Source organism: Oryctolagus cuniculus, chromosome 19 (genome assembly GCF_964237555.1).
Source record: "Oryctolagus cuniculus chromosome 19, mOryCun1.1, whole genome shotgun sequence".
Taxonomy (NCBI): Eukaryota; Metazoa; Chordata; class Mammalia; order Lagomorpha; family Leporidae; genus Oryctolagus; species Oryctolagus cuniculus.
Genome location: NC_091450.1, coordinates 43,549,183 through 43,570,473, shown reverse-complemented (window position 1 = coordinate 43,570,473; position 21,291 = coordinate 43,549,183). Strand labels below are relative to the sequence as shown.

The 21,291-nt window shown below is 64.6% G+C and overlaps 1 protein-coding gene and 1 long non-coding RNA gene across 3 annotated transcripts in view; one reads left to right on the top strand and one right to left on the bottom strand.

Moving 5' to 3' along the window:
* Window positions 1-579: 579 nt before the first annotated feature.
* Window positions 580-21,291, bottom strand: part of COL26A1 (collagen type XXVI alpha 1 chain) — a 96,100-nt gene continuing 75,388 nt past the window's right edge. For both annotated transcript variants that reach the window (XM_051837976.2, XM_051837977.2), the window contains exons 4-12: window positions 10,796-10,857; window positions 7,778-7,934; window positions 6,504-6,602; window positions 5,946-6,098; window positions 4,983-5,066; window positions 3,385-3,437; window positions 2,244-2,291; window positions 1,930-2,014; window positions 580-1,805 (exon numbers count right to left, since the gene is read on the bottom strand). In XM_051837976.2, coding sequence (XP_051693936.2) covers window positions 1,645-1,805; window positions 1,930-2,014; window positions 2,244-2,291; window positions 3,385-3,437; window positions 4,983-5,066; window positions 5,946-6,098; window positions 6,504-6,602; window positions 7,778-7,934; window positions 10,796-10,857 — 902 coding nt within the window. In that variant the 3' untranslated portion in view covers window positions 580-1,644. The remainder of the gene's footprint in view (window positions 1,806-1,929; window positions 2,015-2,243; window positions 2,292-3,384; window positions 3,438-4,982; window positions 5,067-5,945; window positions 6,099-6,503; window positions 6,603-7,777; window positions 7,935-10,795; window positions 10,858-21,291) is intronic.
* On the top strand, window positions 12,269-13,152 carry LOC138847002 (uncharacterized). Its single transcript, XR_011384567.1, has 2 exons — window positions 12,269-12,772; window positions 12,977-13,152. It is a non-coding gene; the product is annotated as an uncharacterized lncRNA (long non-coding RNA).

Here is a 21,291-nt window from a genome sequence, read left to right as displayed (position 1 = left end):
CCACTGCCTTTTCTAGTACAGGGTCTGTGTCCATCCCACCCCCACCCTGGGACACGGAACAGATGGGGCGAGGGCCACCGTCCACACAGAACCTCGCCGGGGGCGGCTGCCAAGTTCCATGGGTGCTGAGTGGTGGGGGTGGGGGCAGCCATGCCCCGGAGCCCGTGGCTGCAGCAGGAGTCCCGTTTCACCAGCAAACAAGCAGGCTGGGTCTCCCTCTCTCTCCCTCCTCCCCGCCCCGTCGTCTCAGGGCCTGGCCCAGGGCAGCCTGGAGTCCCCTGTGCCACCTGCCGGCTGCTGTTGTCCGTCCAAGGCCTCAGCTCCCTGGATTCCGAGCCCCAGGCCGGGGCTGCACTCTGGTTTGGGTGGGCACTGGCGTGGGGCCGGCGGCTGGGGTCCAGAGGCTGCTGGCTCCCCTGGAGTCCCAGGCCTGGGCAGCAGAGAAGTGGTCCCTCTGTGCACAGCCCTGGGGCTCAGAGCTGGGTCTCCCTGCCCAGCCTGGCCACTGCTGGCTCTGGTTCCCAGGGGACGCCGCAGCCCAGCCTCCCCGTACCTGTCACCACCCCAGGAACGCGCACACAGTGGGGACAGCACCTGTATTGTCAGATACAGTAACAAATGTGACAGCACGCGGCCGCAGAGAGATGCACTCCGCAAGGAGCCACAGCCTCTCAGAAAACCAACAGCACCAGGGAGGGACCGGCGCTCCGGCCACGGAGGGAGTTGCGCCCCAGGGTGGCGCCAGCACCTTTGATTGTGAGCCCCAGCACGGCCCAGCGGGAGAGGGACGCCAGGGCCAGGCGGGGCGCGGGGGACGCAGGGCCCACGAGGCCTTGAGGACCATGGTAGGAGCTGCCCGGGGCGGTGGGCCTCAGGCACTGTCCTCTCTCCAGTCTGTGGCCGACCTGGCACAAGGGGCAGACCCTGTGGATTTCCCAGGGGGAGGGGCGCCTCCCACACGCAGTCCCCTCCTCTGGGGTGGGAGGAGCTGGAGGGGGAGACTGGGAAGTAGCGGTGGGGACGCCAACTGGGCCTGGGGGACCCTTGCGCCCCCAGTGCCTGTCTCCCGTGGCCCCCAAGTCCACACGACTGTCTATTTAGATTCTCCCTGCTGTAGGCCTGGCCCCCCAGGCCCGTGGAGCAGACCCCAAGCTGGGGAAATGAGCCCATGGTGCAGGTTGCCACCAACCTTCTCCAGGGAAGATGGGAATCCAGCAGGGGCCGGAGGACAAGGCTTCAGGGGGCCCGAGTTCGAATCCCACCCCGGCCATCCTCTGTCCAGCAGCCCTGGTGGGGCGCGTGAGCCTGTGAGCCTCGCCCCGTAGAACACGAGGGCTACAAGGGTTAAGTCAGGTGACTCGGCCAGCTCCTGGACAGGCCGGAGCAGCTGCGACTCCATAAATGACGAGAGTTAGGACGGCCCCCCACCCCGTACCTCCCCAGGCCCCCCTCCCTGTCGCCTGCAGGGTGTGGGGGGACAGGGGGAGGGAGGGCTCTCCCTGGGGTGCTGTCTCCTCCAGTCCCTGTGCTTGGAGGCGCCGTCCGTCCCCAAGGCCCCAACACTCCTCGCAAGCGTCCACGCTGGAGCCCCAGCCTGCACAGGGGTCTCCGGCCAGGCCCGGGGCTGCTCCTGGGGCATGGGGCTCATTTCCTGCTGCTTGGTGGGTCGACGCGCTTCTGCCCAGGGTCCGGGCCGAGCAGGGCAGAGAGGACACCGTCGGACGGGGGGCCACCCCGCTTCATCTTGAGGCTGGCTCTCAGGGCCGCGTCCTGGCCGGAGCCGCCCTCGGGGGACGCCAGGGGGTCTGCGAGGAGAAGGGGGCTGCGCTTTCAGCACCCTGCGTCGGTCCACTGCCCGATCCTCCCTACCCTCACCCCTCCACCCCTGCATTCCCGCATTCACCCAGCCACGCCCCGCAGGGCGCTCACCGTGGACCCCGATCATGTGTTCCAGGATGAGGACCCTCTCGGCCAGGATCTTCAGGGCCTCCCGCAGCTGCTGTACCCCCTCACCCTGGGGGCAGGAGGCGGGGCGGGCATGGGGCCACCCTACACAGCAAGGTCCCGCCCTCCCTCCCACCTCCCCCACCAGTCGCAGACTGAATCCCTGCTGAGCGCCAGCTCAGGGGTCCCACCTCCGTCCACAGCCCAGGAGGCACAGGGAGTGTGGTCCACGGCCCCACGGAGGAGCCCATGTTCCCGCCTCCCCTCCCACCGCCCCGTGAGCCAGGCCGTGTGGTTACCTCGCTGGCTGCTTTCTCCCCGCCGTCAGCCTTCGTGGCAGGCTCGCCCTGGGGAGCAAGGGGGGCGGTCAGCACCACAGGGGGCGGCAGGTGGCTGTCGCCCTGCCCACGGCTGAAGACTTCAGGAAGTGCGGGGCACACAGGGCCTGCGGACAGGGCCCGGCCATGGCCTGGGGCTCCCCGCGTCGGTGCAGCCCGAGGCGGGAGCAGTCGCACTCGGAGCCCCGGGAACCTCATGCCTGGTGGGGCTCTGCTTCCCCGTCTCTGACCCGGGCCCAGGAAGCAGCGCCAGCATCCCACGAACTGCCCTCCCTGTGCCTCTGTCTTCCCATCTCTAGAATGGGGACAGCGGCACCGAGCGCACACTTCTGAGGAGGCACACTTCTGAGGAGGTGTTAAGTCAGTACTGGGTGAGGAGGCGCTGTCCCAGGCACTGTCCCAGGGCTCCCCGCTGGTGGCTGTCCCAGGAGGCAGTGAGGCGGCGGAGGCTGGCAGCCCTGGGTGGACCTCCCGGCTCTGTCCCTGCCACGAGCTGTGGCCTCGGCCAAGGTAACTGACCGCTCTGAGCCTCTGGCCAAGGCAGATAAGGAGGTGCAGGCTTGCTGGTGGCCGGAAGTGAGGCCTAGGTGGATGGCAGTGCCTGCGGCCTGGGGCCTATCTCCAGGAGGGGCGGTGGTCCTAGGTGGGCTGTGTTAACCCTCCGATGTCTGGGTCCAGAGGAGGATGGGGCAGCCAGGGGGCATAGCCCCTTCACCCCAGGGGGGAGGAAGAGCCCTGGGAGCTGTCACCCACTCCTCCACGGGTCTCCACCCCCCACCCCCACCCCCAGTTCCCAAGCAGCAGCTGCTTCAGGCCTGGGCGCAGACCCTGCCCCCCCTGGGGACACTGGGCTGAGCTCTGGCAGGGCTGCCCAGGCAGACCCCCCTGACTCAGCCCTGCTACCCAGTGCCCTGGGCTCGCCTCAGAGTCCCCCTGCCCTGCCAGGGACCCCAGCGCCAAGCCCCCCTGCACGGCCCATGCTCATGGCTGGCACCGCCCTGTCACAAGGGGAGTGATGCTGCCAGCCCCCTGGCAAGGGGACGGTGGGCAGGAAGGAGACACGAGTCCCCTGGCACTGTGCCAGGGACAGCCAAAGCCTCACCTGGGATCCGGGTGCTCCTGGGGGTCCCGGGGGGCCGTGGGGGCCGGGTGGACCTGTGGGACAGAGCTGCCAATGGGGATCTGTACCCTGTGGGCCTCTCCCACAAGCACCTTCCAACGGGGGTCCCCCCGGCCAGCGAGTGGAGGCTTAGGACAAACGGGGTGGGTATGGCACATGCCCCCAGGGAGAACAGCCCCCCCACCCCGGACCTGATCCTCCTATGGTCCTGTTCACAAGGCTATGCCACCTGTCACGCCCATCCCACTCGGGGTCAGGACCCAAGCGCCTCCAGCAGCCTCTTGCCTGGACCCTCTGCATGGCCCCCTCGGAAATGCACGCCCGGCGAGGCCTCTCTCAAGGCCTTGGGCCCTCAGTCCAGTGCCTCTGAGCCCTCAGCCCCCTACTCCTGCTGCTGCCAATTGGACCTTCTCTGTCCATCTACCTTCCCAGCTAGCTCTTTCCTGTCGGTCCCAGGCTGGACGACCCCTCCTCCAGGAAGCCTCCCTTGCACCCACCCCCAGGCAGATTGTCCACAGTCCCTGTGTCTGTCTCCCCCAGAGGCCGGGCGGGGCGGGGCTTGCAGGGTCAGGCCGGGTCTCCTGCCACGTCTGCAGGCTCTGCACAGAGAGGCCTCTGTCCCCAAGGGTCCCCAGAGCTGCCAGGCTACGGGAAGCCCCTGCTGGGCTGCGCTCCATGAGCCACTCCCAGGCTTGGGGAAGACACTGGGGATGGGCAGCAGGGCAGGACCCCCCTCCCGAGACACCACTGAGTCCCGAGTCCCGGGGGGACCTCCAAGCACAGCACCCTCCTCCTCCTCCCTCTGGGTTCACGTTCCAGACGAAGCCCCGCCCCCTCCCCCTCCCCCTCCCAGCCACTCTGCCCATGGAAGTGACTTTGCCCTGAGATGGAACTGCAAGATCACACGTGCTCCGGCACCCCGGGACCCCGAGAACCCGCCAGCACACAGGCGGTGGGGAAGCCGCCCCCGGGACACTCAGATCCCCTCCGGAGGCCTGGGATCCAGTCCCGGCTCCCTGCTAGTGTGCACCCTGGGAGGCAGCCGTGATGGCTCCGGCACTCGGGTCCCCACTGCCCACGTGGGAGACCCGGATGGAGCTCCCGGCTCCTGGCTTTGGCCTGGCCCACCCCTGGCTGTTGCAGGCACCTGGGGAGTGAACTAACAGGTAGAAGACCTCTCCCTCTACTCTCTCTCTCTCTCTCTCTCTCTCTCTCTGCATTTTAAGTAAAATGAGAATGACTAACAATTGAAGAGTGAATGAGTGACGGAGTGGTGGCTAGGCCCGCCCACTCATTGGCCCATGGGTTACCCAGCTGTGCACCTGCACAGGTGGTGCTGGGAGGGACGGGGGTCCAGGTTCTCCCCACCCTCCAGACACCGACCCCACACTGCCCCCTGGCCTGGGCCCCAGGAGAAGCCGTCCCCAGGGAGCTGGGGCCTCCTCTCGCACTACACAGGGAGCCACGGCAGGCCCAGGCCCCAGGCCCCAGCACCCTCTGGGGGATGGAGACCCTCGCCCAGCCTCTGGCCTCCTCGCTCAGCCACGTCCTTGGCCCCAGCTGCTGCCCTGTCCACTTGCCTGGGGGGCCAGGGGGGCCCCGGGGGCCGGGGACACCGGCCAGCACTGTGTCCATGACCGCAGGGGTCAGTTGGGAGTCGCCATCTGTGGAGAGAGCAGAGCGCCCGGCGATGGGGGGACGGCGCTGGCCGCACCGGGGGGGCGGGGGAGGCAGGCCAACTGTCCATCAAACTCCTTCCAGAACATTCCAGATGCCCCAGCCTTGCCCCAACGCCCTGGTCGTGTGCTGTCTCCCAAGCCCCACCCCAGGACTTCAGCTTGTCCCACGCCCAGAGCCAGAGCACAGGGTCTAGGTGAGAGTGGGACCCTCCACACACAGAGGCCTGGCCCAGGCCTGGGCTGTGCCGTGGGCTCAGGGCCCCCAGCTCCCCTACCTCAGCCCCCTGCCCCTCCCTGAACGCCCCCAGCCCGGTTCTCCAGGAAAGGGGCAGTGTAGACGCAGGGGGCTGAGCCCAGCCAGGGCAGCACTGGCCCCCAGACCAGCATTGCCTGTCGCTTCCCACGAGCGATGCTACGCCCACCACCACCCAGGGCGGGAACCCCGCCTCACCCCGCCCCTCCCTGCTGGGGTCAGCCCTGGCTGGGGCTGAGTTTCAACTCCACAGTAGCTTCCTGTCTGTGCCTTACAGACGGGGAAACTGAGGCAGAGTGGGCGGGGGGGCTTCAGGCTCAGTGTCAATGCTCAGCTCGGGGCCTTGCTGCCTGGCGGGAGGGGCTTGGGGGTCTCTGGATTTCAGGTTGATCCTGGGGCATGCACTTAGCCTCTGGGGCAGGGGTCAGGCTGCCTCCGGGGACCCCCACAGCCCACATGGGGATGCCCAGGTCCCAGGCCCAGCTCGGCTTCCGATTCCATCTCCCCGTGATGCGCGCCCTTGGGGGCCCCAGTGCTCGGGTCCCCGTCCCCCCTGGAGCTCCCCAGAGGACAACCTGGCTCCAGCCCCCGCCCCCGGGCCCGGCACTGACCGTCGCTGTCGGGAGAGGGCTTCAGGGAGTAGAGGACGCCTTGGGGGCCGTCTGGGGGGAGGCCCGGGCTGCCTGCTGGGCCCGGGGGTCCTGGGGGGCCGGGGCGCCCCATCTCTCCAGGAAGCCCCCGGGGCCCCGGTGGCCCCAAGAGCCCTGTGACAGGGAAGAGAGGGAGGTGCCATGAGGCCAGGGCTCGGCGAGTTACCGACGGGGAAACTGAGGCCCTGGGCAGGTCAGGGCTCCACTCCTGGCTGCAGGGGAGGGAGGAGCGACTGTGGAGCCAGCAGGGGGCGCCCTCCCAGGGCGGGTACACTGAAGCTGGCAGCCTGCCTGGGCCAGCCCTGTCCCTGCCTTGCCCGGGGGCCACTCCCCTACAGGACCCAGGATGGGTAGGCAGGGGGGCGGGGGTCCTGGAGGTACCTCAGTGGCTGGAGGGAGCCCAGACCCTGGTGGCCCCCTACCTGCAGCTGCCCCAGGTGGGGAATGGGCCACCCCGCCCGTCCCCAGCCTGCCCTCCCCGTTCCCCATGGGTGCCGCCAGGCGCATGTGTGTCCATACCAGGAGGCCCCGCCGGGCCCTTCTCTCCTGTCTGACCTCGGTCACCTTTGGAGCCTGGGGGGCCTGCAGGCCCTGGTGGTCCCGTCTGCCCCGGGGGCCCTGGGGAGAGAGAATATGAGGCCCAGGCCAGCTCCCCATGTCCCAAGCCAAGGCCCCCGACTGCCGCCCGGTGCTGTCGGTCATGATGGCTTCCAGGCCGCCAGGTCTGCTCAGGGCCATGGCTCGGGTTGATGACTCTGCTCGGACCGACCGCCTCCCCGCTGGGTCAGGAACGGGCCTCGGGGCACAGGAGACCCCGGGAGCCCCAGAGGATGCATCCGCCCAGCCCCGCGCTCCGGGTCCCAACGGTGGACATGTGAGGGCCGCGCAGTGGCCTGGGGACAGCCCCTTGTCACTCTGGGTTTGCTGATGTGCTGGAGGGACCTGCGCCGGCCCTCAGGGTGCTGCTGGCTGGGACTGTGCCGACTCAGGCCTGGGAGGAAGGGCCAGCCAGAATGGAACCCAGGCGTCACCATTTGCAGGGTATGTGCGCCACCTGGTGGCCACTCTGAGAACTGCACTTTCCCAGTGGGAGACAACCCCCCCCCCACCTGGGGGGTTTTGGGATATCCCCCCCACTTCAGCCAATTTAGCGGAACGAGAGACACCTGCCTCTCCTCCCCCCTGCCCTGGTCCCAGAACCCAGCACCAGAACCGGCAGACACATACAGGACTGGGGAGGGGGGGACTGGCCCGCTGACTCTGGGGGCAGAGCTAGGGGCCTCTAGTACAGCTGGGGACCAGGCAGGTGACAGGCCCTGGCTGCCGGACAACCCGAGCGGAGCCACTCATGTCTTCGAGCCACACTCGAAGGTGTCCCCAGACTTCAGAGCTGTGCTTGGGGGTGCTATAAAACATGGGCACAGCACAGGCGCCACCAGGTGCATCCCCACCGGCCTCCACCCCCGCTGGACTGGCAGGTGTGAGCCGGACACGTGCCTGGGGGCCAGCGCCAGCACAGGCCTAGCACGAGGCCGCGAATGGACGCGACCACTACTCGGTTTGCAGGGTTCATCGGGGGACCCCAGGAAGCATGTGGCGTGGGGACAGTGAGCCCCAGTCCCCCGCAGGGGTTGGGGCAGACCAGCGCCAGGACTGCACCTACAGAGGTGCCGGTGACTCAGCTGTGGCCGCCGGCTTCCCCCAAGGACCGCCAGCCACGGAGGCCATGACTGCCGCTTTGTAAGGCCTGGGATGTGTGTGCGTGTGTGGCCCCAGTGGGCAGCCCCGCTCACCGGCTGGGCCCGTGGGCCTTCTCCTGGGGGACCCCGGGTAGGCGAGAGGGATGGCGCCGGGGAGAAAGTCCTGGTTCCAGGGCGGGGCCGTGCTGCCCACGGCTGGCAGGTCGTTGTCCGGCTCTGGGGACCGCTCGGCCGCTTCTAGAAGCAGAACCTGGGAGGGAGAGGGGTCGAGGGTCAGGCCAGTGTTCGGGGCCACGTGTGTGCGGGGCCATGCGTGTGCAGGTCACGCGCCCGGTGATGCCTGCACTGCCCACGGCTGTGCCTGGGCCCTTATGCACCCCAGTGGGGTCTCAGCGCCCTCTGCCAGGTCCCTCGGGTTCTGTCCCTTGCACCTGTCAGGGGGGTGAGAGCGACAGGGTGAGCAACCAACACACTTGCCCAGGTCCCCGAAGGGAGCACTCGTGTGGGCAAGGGCCCCTCGCTGCCTGGCTCAGGGCATAAACTCCGTGACTAGGGCACATTTGTGTCTGGAAGGCAGGAGGGAGGGAGAGAGGGAAGAAGAGAGAGGGAGGAGGAGGGGAGAGATCAAGTGTCCTAGCCCCTCCCCTCCAGGGTGCAGGGCTCAAAGCCCACCAGACCCACAGCCTACACTCATGCTTACTGGGGCCCGGGGTTCCCTGCTGCCCCCACATACGCCAGCAGAGGGCGCTGCGTGCCAGCGATGGCTGCAGGGCCACTCCATGGGCTCAGGGCGGGGGGGGGGGGGGGGCGGGACAGAGGGGTCTGGCGGCCCAGTGACTCCTGCTGACACAGGGGACAATGAGCCACCTCACAGCCCTCAGACGCAGGCCGGGCCCAGCTTCTGTGGGTGCGCAAGGTGCAGGGCCCCTCTGAGCACCTCTTCCACCAACTGGGGGCTCCCTCTGCCCACCCCTACCCGGGACCACCTGAGTCCCTCTCCTTTCTGGTCCTCGTAGGGACCCAAGGGACAGGAAGGGTTCTGGTGGCCACATCACAGGTGAGGCAGACCCGGAGACAGCCAGTGGTCACCCAGTGACGTGTGGACCTGGCCAGTGACCCCTAAGATGCCCGGGAGGAAGGGACGGCTCTGATCCCTGCCCCAGGCCCTGGGCGACGCTGGCTGGCCACGGCCAAGACTGGGGCTGTGGGTGGAGGAGGAGCAGCCGGGGATGGGGGGACCCAGGGCAGTGGGTGGGGGCGGGGAGGAGGGGCAGCCACAGGTGCGGTCAGGTTGAGCTGCAGCGGGGGAGGGGCTGAGGATGGGGGGGCAGCAGAGGTTGCCAGGGGGAGGTGTGGAGAGCAGCCTGGAGGTCCTGGGGAGTCAGCCCTGGGAGGGCCCCCCCGTGGCCCCAAAGCCTGGCTCCCTTCTTCCTGGGCCCCCTCCCATGGAGCCCAGGGACCTGGGCAGAGGGGCCCTGGCCCTCGCCAGGGTCCCAGCCCTCCGGGCCCGGCTCTGGCCAGCCTCTTACTCCCACCCGGCATGAGCTCACCAGGGCGGGCAGCGATGGGTGTGGGCACTCAGGCCGGGAGAGTCAAACCGCAGCCTTGGAGCGGGGGCAGCGGCCCCAATGACATCACTGAGGCAGGACAGCGCCGCCCTGCGCCAGGGAGAGGCCGAACTCTGTGGCTTGGGTGATGGCATGCAGGGCAGTCATGAGGTGGTGGTGGGGGGATAGGCAGAGAATGTTCTGGAGCCTGCTGGCTCAGGGGTCAGGAGTCCCCGGGGGACCAGCAGGGGCCCTGCTGGTCACCTGTCTCTACCTGCCCCTTCCTGCTTTGCCCCAGAACCTCCTGTTGTGCACCTGTGTGTGTCGCTCAAGCCAGTCACCATAATGTTTGCAACCGGGAGAGTCCCAGGGCCCAGTGCTGGCCCCGGGGACACAAGGAGTCTACTTTGGGAGTGCCTGGCTTTACATACTTCCTGCCTTTGAACGAGGAACACAGTGTGAGGATGTGGTGCCTTGAGGGGCAGCAGCCACTCTGTAGCCATGAGACATGGTCCAGGAAGTGGAGGGGAAGGAGGTGGAGAGCTCGGTGGCTGAGCCGCCCCCACCCCCCACCCCAAGGCCACCTGCCCCGGCTCCGCCTTCACCTGCCGGCTCCCCAGCCTCTGTGCTGAGCTCACCCTCCCCCCCAACCCGCTCCCAGTCCTCCTGGACTCCTGCAGACCCCCGCCTGCCCCCTGCTCATGGCCCCCACCCCCTCCCGGTGGCCCCGAGGGTGAGAAGCAGGCAGGTGGGTGGGTAGGGGGGCGGCTCCTCTATGTCCCTGCCACACAGCCGAGGAGACAGACTGCAGGGGGAGAGGACCTGCCGGGGCGGGCATCCTGGCCCCTCCCCCACCCTGCTGACTCTGCCCCAGCCCGAAGGCCCCCAGCAGGGACAAGACCTCCCTTTCAGGGTCCCCCACCTGTTGTCTGTGCAGGATGCCAGGGGCCCCGGGCAGGGGGAAGCGTCAGGGCTGGAGGCAGGAGGGCACGGGCCAGGGCCAGGCGGGTGGGGCCAGCTGGCTCAGGGCCCCACCCGTTCCCCTGGAGCTGCGACTTCTAACACCCACGGTGCTGGGCCGGGGCCAGACCAAGCTGTCAGCAGCCGCTCTGGCTGCTCGGTGCCAAACCACGCGCGGCAACAGGTGTGCGGCAAGTGCCAGGCCGGCCCTGCCTGCTCTCGGAGCTCAGGAGCCAGGAGCCCACGCCCACGCCGCTCCCAGCAGCGGGGGCGGCCTCGGCCTGAGGGGCAGCGTCCACCCCCTCAACCTCCCGCCCCCCCATCCCGGGCCCCTGCCCACTTGTACAAGGGTGACTGCCAGGAGTTGCAGGAGCAGTCCCCTCGGTTGTCCAGAGCAGAGGGGGCCCAGGTAGCCAGGCCCTCGGCCCCGGGGCCGGGGAGCCCAGCACCATGCAGCCCGGCCACAGCCGTGCCCGCTGGCCCGGGACCCTCAGGTGTCTCCCTGTGCCACTCTCCCCACCCAGAGCCACCCTCAGCAGCACCCGAAGCCTGGGGCCCCCAGCAGGTGTCCGAGCCTCCCGGCCCCGCCCCCAGCCCGGCTGACCTTGGCCTCCAGCGTGGTCAGGCGCTCGCTCATGTCGCTGAGCCGGGTGCAGTTCATGCATTCTGGAAGGGAAGAGAGCCCCAGCGTCTTCACCGAGAAAACTCCTACTCAACCTTCAGGGCCTTGTCCTCAGGACCCTCTCCTCCCCTCTGCTGTGCCTCTAAGCCTGCTTTCTATTTCAACTTTTGATTTGAATGTCAGAGAGACAGTGAATGAGAAAGGGAGATCTTCCAAAATGTCTACAACAACTGGGGCTGGGCCAGGCTGAAGCCAGGAGCCAGGAACTCCATCGGGGTCTCCTACATGGGTGGCAGGGACCCAGGTCTCTGGGCCATCGGCTGCTGCCCCCCAGGGTGTGCATTAGCAGGGAGCTGGACCGGACACTGGAGCTGGGACTTGAACCCAGGCACCTGATACGGGAAGCAGGCGTCCCAAGAAGAGGCTCAAACCACCGTGCACACGCCCGCCCCTCGGAGCCTCCAGCCTGAGCACCCACGGCTGCATCACCCATCAGTCAGCAAGGTGTCTGCTCCCCACTGAGCGCCAAATCAGCCCTGGGCGGCGGCAGCCTGGGGATGGCGGTGAGGGCGGGGTTTGTGCATTTTGTTGGCGGGTGAACCCTGGTGCCAGGTATGGAGCAGGGACTCTGATGGGCACGTGGCAGATGGGACTTGGAGAACCACGGTCAGGGGGAGGTGACCCGCACAGAGACCCGGGCTGGGCTGCATGGGGCCAGTCCGGTGGGGGAGGCATTGTGGTTGGAGAGAAAACACGCTCCCATCCCTGCGTGAATAGTAGAATAGGGCCAGGGCTGCCTGCCTCATGGCAGAACTGGGGCCCACTGCGGGGCCGCCGGGAGTGGGGGAGGGGAGACTGACGGGCAGCTGGTCGAAGGTTTCGGCGGGTGAAGGTCTAGGCCAGACATGCCTTTTTTCTCAAAGCGCACCCCCGCAGCCACGGGTGCGGTCGGTGGGAGGGAGTGGCGGGCGCAGGGAGGCGGAAGATGAATTAGCTGGTGGGGCTGGTGACCCCTGAGGCGCGCGTGTCCCAGCGCTGTAATTATCTGATGAAGAAATAGCTACTTTGTAGAGACGCCGGCATGCCTCTCTCTCTGCTGCTCATCTCAAAGCTTCAGCCCGCCAGGACGCCCACCCAGGCCCCCCCAGGCACGCAGCGGGCATGGTAGGGTTGTGGGGGACTCAGGAGCTCCTACTTGGCTTCTGGGGGCTGGGGGGGCGGCTGTCACCCCCCATGCTCCTCCTCCCTGCCCCCAGCCATGGTGATTCTTCCTTGAAAGACCTGGGGACCCAGGAGGGCTCCTGGATGCGGGGGGCCAAGACTGTGTCCCCCCCCCCATTGACCTGGGTGCCGGCCACAGAGCCAGAGCCCTCCGTGGCTTGCTGGAAGTGGCTGGTGGGCTGCAGAGGCCCCGCCTCCCTGACCCCCCTACCCCGCCTCGTTTCTACCCTTGGCTGGGACAAGTCCGTGGCTTAGGAGCGTGGACAGAACTGTGATCCGCGAAACAGACCACAGACGGGGCGAGGCCTACATGGTCCAGCGGCCGGAGAAACGGAGGCGGCGGCTTCCTGGCTTTAACACCCCTCTGTGTCCCCCTTGGCTTCGGATCCACAGGGCATAGAGAGAACGGCAGGTGCACGAGAGAGGCTGGCGTCCACCCGGCCAGCCCAGCAAACCAGGGGAGGCCAGAATCCCCGGGGTCCCCTTAGCAGGCGCTCCAGATCTGGATCCGGCTGGCTGGGTTTAAGGCTCCCCCACCCCCACCCCCCTGGGTGGGCCCTGGAGACAGCACCAGAGAGGCAGCTCCTGGCCCCACCGGGCTCTGTGACCGGACGAGGCCCTGCCTGCCCGGCTTGGGGCCCTGGCTCCCCTCACTGAGACGCCGGCTGGAACTGCCCGGGACTCCGGATTCCAGCAGCCTGCCCCCGACCCCCGCAGCACTTGTCCTAACACACACGGGTGAGAAACAGATCCTTGCCCATATGGGTGTCTCAGACGCGCGGAGGTACCAGGCCCCCCAGCATGTGTGACGGGGCCGGGGTGGAGAGGGGGAGAGAGAGGGAGAAGGGGCTGTGCGTTTACCCCTGGAAAGAGACTAGAGACTCGAGACCCACGTCTAACCCAACTCCTCTCTCTCTCTCTCTCTCTCTCTCTGCACCTCAGCTTTCCCGCCTGTAAAAGGGGTCTACACTGGATCGGCTCCACGCGGGGTCTCGGAGATGGGTCTGCAGGCAGGCAGCTTGCACGCGGCGGCGTCACCAGTTGGCCACCCCCGCCGCAACCGGACATGGGTGGGGTCTTCAGAAATTCTATGGTAAATGCAAAGTATGAAAAACCTATGCGTGCATTTCATTTTTTTTTTTTTTTTTTTTTTTGCACCAGATTTAACATGTTTGCCTTCTGTTTCCTGAGAGACTTCTTGGAAGGTGGTTGTAGGCACCCGGAAGTGGAGGAAAAAATCTGTAGATCTGGCTGCACCGCCAAAGCTCGGCCTTTGCAAGTTCACTGAATGCCAGGGTCTCAGTTTTCTCATCAGAAAAATGGGCATGACCGTCCCTCCCTGGCCCACCCCGAGAGGTGGACAGTCGCAGGCTGGGCCGTGTTGTGGGAGTGGCTCTGGGGCTCTGGGATCTGGGCTGGGGGGAGGAAGAGCTACTCCCCCACTCCACCGACCCTTGGGATTAATGACCATGAGCCCCAGGCACAGAACTCCTGCTTCAGCTTCCAGCCTGAACTCCCTGGCCTCCCGACAGCAGGAGCCAGCTCCCCAGGCTGCACCCTTCCCCACACACACCCTGTCGGTTCCGCTCCTCGGACCCCTGCCTGATCCAAGGCCCGACCCACTCCCGGGCCCCGAGTGAGCTCATCAACCAAGGGCGGATCTGTGGGGGTGGGGGGTGTCTGTGACTCAGCGCCCGCTGCCAGATTTCGCCGACACCTGGAAAGGCACGGGCGTCGCCCGGTGGTATCTCTACTTGGCAAACTGTTCCTGCTACAAACGCGCTGAGCCCACCTCTGGGCTGGGGACCCAGCCACAGGCCGTGTGAAGTGCTGTGCTCTTGGTGGGGCCCTGCAAACACTCGTTCTTAGTCTGCTGTCACCGACGGAGGCGGAGTAATGAGGTGCCCGGGTGGACTGGGTTCCGAGCGTGACTCTGCTGCGAGGTCACTCCCCCGTGGACCTCTCTTTCCAGGACAGCCCCAGGGAACAGTGCCATCCCCGTGAGGAGAGCAGGGCGCGGGAGACGCCTGGCAGAGCTGCGAGGGGGCCCTGAGCCCAGAGATGCCAGCGCACCTGCATGTGCACGCAGGCTGGGGAAGGCAACAGAGACCCCTGGGCACGGCGCTGTCACTGGGCGTGGCCCCTGCCGGCCCGATCTGCAGGAAGGGAAGAAGCTCCCGGCCCATCGGGTCCTAGCCCAGGCGTCCGGAGGCGGGGCCGGCCACAGCTGGTCTCAGTGTCTGCGGCTTGGACAGCTGGGCCGCAGCGTGGGAGGAGAGGGGAACAGAGCCTGCACCCCTCCCTTCGGCTGCTCTGAGCTTTAAGGAGATGGTGGGGGTGGGGGAGCGGGAAGCAGGCGCCTGCAGGGGTAGGGTCCGGCCAGGGTCCCTTCTCCCTCTCCCCTACCACCCCTCTCCCCCCCCGCCAGTTCTGCAGGTCGAGCCCAGGAGCTGCAGCCAAAGGGGCTGCTTGGGAGGGGGCCCCTGAGTCCCAGGAAGCCGGGTTGGGCTCCAAACAGCACTGTGAGTGCAGCCGCTACTCGGGGTCCTCTGCTCGCCCAAGAGGGGTTGGCAGTGACTCTCCGGGGCCCTGGAGCCCAGAGAGGCAGCAGCCCAGTCAAGCCACGGGCGTGAGCCAGCATCGCCCTGCGGACGGGGCCGGAGACCCTGAATTCAGAGGTGTTGCACCGTGCCCACCCCCTGTGAAATGCCTTCTGTGTGTCCCGAGCCCATTCTGCGACTGAATCGTTCGTTTTCCTGCCGATTTCCTGGTACCCCGGGCCCCAGCCCACCCTTGGTCTCCTGCTCCGCCAGTGCCCCGTCCCGCAGTGCGGCTGGTGTTTCCGGCTTGGGCTGCGGGGTCTTCCCTCACCCCAAGTTTCCCATCTCCTGAGCTCCGGTTCCTTTAGCCGGAGGCGCCGTACAAGGGGACCTGTCCGCCTGCAAGGCCGAGCTGAACGCAGCCACAACCTTGACCCCTGCGGGGAGGAGCTGCTGAGCAAAACAGAATTCCTAGCTCGTCAGAGGCTGCAGCCTAGGCACACTTGGGCTCAGCAAAACCAGGGCCCCCCTTTCCCTGGCCCACGGGCCATCGCTTTGGAAGGATGGTCTCCTGTAGGGTTCAGGAAGTCACACGAAATCTATCAACCGCCCCAGCCAGGCCCTGGGTGAGGACCATGGCCAGGGGTCGGCAGGACGTGGAGCAGGGCGCTGGGGATGTAGCCTTGGTCCGTTTCTGGTCTCTCCATCTCTCTCCCCGTCACTCTACTTTTCAAGTAAGTACATGACTCCTACCAGAAAAGCAGCCTACTCCATGGAAATTGAACGCCCTGTTCTTGTAATACCTACACCGACGCCCCCGCGAGGTCAGAGCGCTCAGGGGGCCCCGCCCGCCCCCATGGTGGCGCCGGGGACCACCTTTATTTTTATTTATTTTACTTTTTAAAGATTTTTTTCTTTGAGAGGCAGAGAGACAGAGAGAGAGAGAGACAGAGAGGGAGAGAGAGAAAGAGAGATCTTCCATCCGCTGGTTCACTCCCAATTGGCTGCAATGGCCGCAGCTGCACCAATCTGAAGCCAGGAGCCAGGAGCTTCTTCCGGGTCTCACACGTGGGTGCAGAGGCCCAAGGACTTGGGCCATCTTCTGCTGCTTTCCCAGGCCATAGCAGAGAGCTGGATCGGAAGTGGAGCAGCCGGGTCTCGAACCGGCGCCCGTATGGGATGCTGGTGTCACAGGCGGAGGATGAACCTACAGCGCCACAGCACCAGCGCCGGCCCCAGAGGCTGAGGTTTCTAACAAGTGAGCCTTGGGGATACAGCCACACACAGCTGACGGCTTTGTGGGGCCTGGAGTGGCTCAGCCCGGGGGTGTCGGACCCCCGGCAGCCGGGAGCTCCTCGAGGGGTCTGTGTCCCTCACACTCGGCACCCGGCGCCCAGCTACCCAGTGCCAGGGCCACTCCTGTGCCTCTCACCCCAGTGGCCTTGGCTTTCCCACATCGAAGCTTCTGGAAGGGTCCCGAGCCTGCCATCAGATGGGGACCACGTGAGAGCCGTGCATTGCGCCCGTGCTTGGACCCGCCCCGTGCGGCTGGCTCAGAAGCCAAACGCAGGGCTGCACACAGGGCCCCCTCCCAGGCCCTGGCCCTGAACCTCAGCAGTCCCAACCTTCACCTGCTGGGAGGTGCCGACCTCTGCCCCACCTCAGCGCGCAGCAGGAGGCCGTGGGGTCGCGGGTTCAAGCTCACAGCCCCAACAGCTCAGTGGACAGCATTCAGAGCGCTGGATACAACGTGGTCAGTTGGGGCGCTGGCCCCTGCACGTCTCATAGTCCCAGGAGCTGAGACGTGCAGAGGCTTAGCGCGGACCAATGGTGAGACAGACGGAAACATTCCCTCTGCTCCAATCCCTGCTGCTACAGCCCAGCTCCCACCAGGATTGGAAGAACCTTCCAGAAACCTCCAGAGGGAAGGCACAGAGCCCCATAGCATGGATGGCAGTCCCGGCCTCTGCCATACAACAGCCAGATGCTCCGGCAGCCTCCCACAGGGGCAGGCAGGGCCAGGGGCAGCCCTGCTCTGCTACTGCTCCCAGCCTGCGGGTGGACAGCAGCTCCTGCTCCTGATGGGAGCAGGGGGTCTCTGGAAGTGGCCTCAAGGGGGCAGTGGCGAGCCACGTGCCCAACAGGTGCAGGTGCTCAGCGACTGGAGCCCATCCGGGCCTGGGGAGGGAGGGGGCGTCAGGATCTGCCCCCGCCCCGGGGAGGAGATAGGACGAAGTTGTTAGAAGGCTGGAGGGGGGTAGCAGATGGGGTCTACATCTCAGACGAGGGGCTTGCCCACAGCTTCCGAACACATAGTAGGTTCTCGGCCCACACTGTGCACTCCTGGCCCCTGGCTTGGCACGGGGGTAGTCACAGCTGGCAGAGGGCACTTCCTCCCCCGCCCCCGCCCGCTGCACACGCCAGCCGTGGTGGATGAACGTGACGTCTCGCAGGCCCACACCTGACCCCGTGGGACCGGGCAGCTGCCCGGACAGCGCCTGACATCATCGGCCAGTCGCTCCCAGAGGCTAAAATTAGGCCGCAAAAACAGAGGGTGTTGCTGGATGTCTCCAAAGAAAACAGGGGCGAGGGCCTGGCGATGGATCGGGGAAGAATTTCTGTGAGTCAGCCCCGGCCTGGGACGACAGGCACGGTTAGAGGCGAGCCCTAAATGGGGACCCAAGCTCCTGGCGCTGACCCACCACCACCTGCCCACAACCCCGCCGGGGACCAGCAGAGGCCCACCAGGAAGCCCACCTGGTCATCATGACCATTCCCTGAAGAGCTCGGCGTCACTGACCAATCAAAGGCAGGCCATGAGCACCACTGACCAATCAGGCACGAGAACACGCGCTAGCCCCGCCCCTGAAAACCTTCATCCTGAGCCACTCCGGGAGTCTAGGGATGAGTGATGGTGGCTCCTTGCTCCCCTGGTTCACTCCCCAAATGGCCATGGTGGTCAGGGCCAGGCCAAGCCGAAGCCAGGAGCCCAGAACTCCATTAGGGTCTCCCACATGGGTGCAGGGGCCCAAGCACTTGGGCCATCTTCTGCTGCTTTCCCAGGCGCGTTAGCAGGTAGCTGGATCAGAAGTGGAGCAGCCGGGACTCGAACCAGGGCTCTGATACGGATGCTGTAGTTGCAAGGGGTGGCTCAACCCGCTGGGCCACAGCGGTCCCCAGTTTGGGGGTTCTATAGCAACTCCTCCAATGAGTTTGGGCGGAGCTGTTTTGAAATGGGAGCATTTGGTTTCTTAAGAGGGAGGAGGTCCCGACAAAGACCTGCTCCGCCTTGGAAATGAGGGGTGTTCATCCCTAAGGATGGCAGAGGAAGGGTGGGCGGGGAGCTGAGAATTTACAAAACACAAGACACGAGGCCCAGTGAGAATTCCACATCACAAGTTCAAGTGCAGTGGGAGATCACGGACCCCCTGAGGTCGTTGGAAGCAAGGTTCCCTGTGGCCCGGGGCTGCCTCGAAGACAGAGTACAGAATTGCCTCTGATGCTCTGCAGAGAGGGGTCCATGACCCTTGCACGTTAAGAGCACTACCCCAATTACACAGTTCAATTCTTTTTTTTTTTTTTTTTGACAGGCAGAGTGGACAGTGGGAGAGAGAGACAGAGAGAAAGGTCTTCCTTTTGCCGTTGGTTCACCCTCCAATGGCCGCCGCGGCCGGCGCACCGCGCTGATCCGATGGCAGGAGCCAGGTACTTCTCCTGGTCTCCCATGGGGTGCAGGGCCCAAGCACCTGGGCCATCCTCCACTGCACTCCCGGGCCACATCAGAGAGCTGGCCTGGAAGAGGGGCAACTGGGACAGAATCCGGCACCCCGACCGGGACTAGAACCCGGTGTGCCGGCGCCGCAAGGCGGAGGATTAGCCTAGTGAGCCGTAGCTCCGGCTCAATTCTTCTTACACTCTAGAAAAATCAAGGCCCAGGGAGGCAGTTATTTGCACAAAGTCACACGCAGAAAGTGGCAGGGACAGCCAGGCTCCCAGCTGTTCATTGTTCATCCTCCCTCCCCACCGGCACCCTCGGCTGCCGGCACCAGGGGCTCACCAGGGGCTGGTCCACCCCAGCAGGTGCCCAGGCGGACAGGAGGAAACAGCACAGCAGGAAAGTCGAAGGCGGGTGGAGAAGACGGGGCTGGGAGGGTCTCCCCAGCTGTCCAGCATTGGGAGGCTCTTGGTTTTCCAGAAGGCGAAGCAAAGCATCTCATTTCTAGGCTAGGAACCTCCGGCTGCTCACTTCTGGCCTGAAGACCTTCATCAACGGTCTCCCAGGAAGGAGGCTGAGCCAGATGGCAGCCCCGGCAGCCCCCGGCAGCACCAAAGGAAACCATCCCAGGGCGCCCCAGGTGGCCAGCGCGCTTCCCGGCCACGTGGGCCACTCTACCGCCCTCACATGGTGGTGGTGAGAAGTGCAGGCCTGAGCTGGCACGAATCCCCACCAGCGTCCCCACGCAGAGCTGAGCCCAGAGCGGCCTGCTTAGTTTTCTTTCCTGACCACAAAGGAATGGGTCAGGTCACGGCCAGGAACTGCTGATGGGTGGGGTCACAATGCTAGCCACACGGCAGAGTGATTTTTGAAAAGGACACCAATGCCATTCGCTGGTGAATCCAGACTTGCTTCAATAGATGGTGTGGGCACGCCTGGATACCCCCGTGCCGAAGAACGGCTGGGGCCACCCAGCTCTCAGCACGCACAGAGATCGACTCCAAACGGATCAACAACCTGAATATCACAGCTAAAACATGAAGCTCTTAGAAGAAAACACAGAGCGACATCTTCCTGGCTTTGAAGTCTTAGACGCGAGGCCAAAAACATGAGCAACAAATATAAACTAGACTCCATCAAAGTTAAAAACTCTTCAACATCAAAGGGTGTTCTCCAAGAAAAAGACAACCTGCAGAATGGGGGAAAACGCTAGCAAATCACGCATCTGTTGGGAGCTTGCTACCCTGATTATATCTTATGTCAAACACCGAAAAGATAGCACAACTTACAACGGAGCTGTAGACTTGCATAGACATTTCACAAAGAAGATAGACGAATGGCCAACCGGCCCATGAAAAGTTGCTTGGCATAAACGTCACAACTGGGTGTCACGTCACACCCATTTGGATGGCTGTAATTAAACAAGCAAAAAACCCACACCCTCAGAACAGAAATTAACCAGTATTGGTGGACAAGGGGAGAAATGGAAACACTTGCATGTTGCTGGTGGGAATGTAACATGCTGTGGTTGCTGTGGACAAGGCTGACCACAGGGGTTGCCGTTGAGGTGGCCAGCATCCCATATGGGCGCTGGTTCGAGTCCCGGCGGCTCCACTTCCCATCCAGCTCTCTGCTATGGCCTGGGAAAGCAGTAGAAGATGGTCCAAATGCTCGGGTTCCTGCACCCGCGAGGGAGACCTGGAAGAAGCTCCTGGATCCTGGATCCCACCTGGCCCATCCCTGGCCATTGCAGCCATCTGGGGAATGAACCAACAGATGGAAGATCTCTCTGTCTCCCTCTCGCTGTAACTCCTTCAAATAAATAAATCTAAAAAAAAAAAAAAAAAAAAAAAAAAAAAAAAAAAGATGACCCCACAATGCTACCCCATGTGTATGTTCAAAGGAGTTGAAAATGTGTTCAAACCCTGACGTGCACACACCATCGCCAAAGCTGAGACCCCAGATGCCCATTGCCAGATGAGTGGATGAGCAAACGGGAAAACTACTCAGCCCTGAAGAGGGAGGGAGTTCTGATAAGGCTGCATGGACGGACCTCCAAAATACGCCCAACACAAGACCTAGTGTGACTCCATATACACGATACAGACAGGTGACTGACGGAGGTAGCCGGGGGCAGGAAGGTGCAGAATGGGCACCGGGCTGCGCCCGTGGTGGTGGGAACGTTCTGGAAGCATGTTGCGTATACAACATGGGTTAAAAGAAGCGAATTTTTTAGAGTGGGTCATTTGACACAGTGCGCATTTTTCTTCACTAAGTCATTTTTTCAGATAAACCAGCAATGCCTTTATAACACCCAGGGGAGTTGGGTCCCCCTCCGAGGCAGCTGCCCCATGGGGGGCTCACGGGCACCAGCCGCTCCCCAGGGCTGAGCAGCAGAGGCAGGTATGGAGCCCCGGCCGCGGGGTGTCACTGATGTGTGTAGACACCATGTTGGCACGACCGAGTCAGCACCCCACCGGAAAGGTGGTCGGCCCGAAACGCATCACTTCCGGTTTAAACGCTGTCTCTTCCGGTTTAAATGGCCTCACTTCCGGTTTAAAATGGCCTCACTTCCTGTGTGAAGCTCAAACCCTTCAGGCCCAGCCTCCCGGCGTGGAATCTGCAGAAACGGCTGCGACCTGAAGCCAGAGCTGACCTGGGCCCCGTCCATCCCATGCACCTGCCGCCTCCTCCTCCCTCCCTGGAGTTCCAGGCCCTGCCCAGGTCCCATGGCCACCAGCAGGGCTCGGGAGAGAGAGTGCCACGGGGGTCACACCCTAGCCCTGCCTCAGGCCAGCCTGAATTCCTGTCTCTCCCTTACCCACACTGGGGGCGAGCATGGGGGACTGAGCAAGCTAATTCACCCCAAGGGCCTCAGTGTTCTCATCTGTAACATGGGACTGCAGATGGGCCTGTTGTTGATGTAGTCGGTTTTTCCCTTTGGGCTCCCTCTTGTCATTTGTTCCACCTGTTCAATAAATGGCATTTTAAGAAGAAAAGCT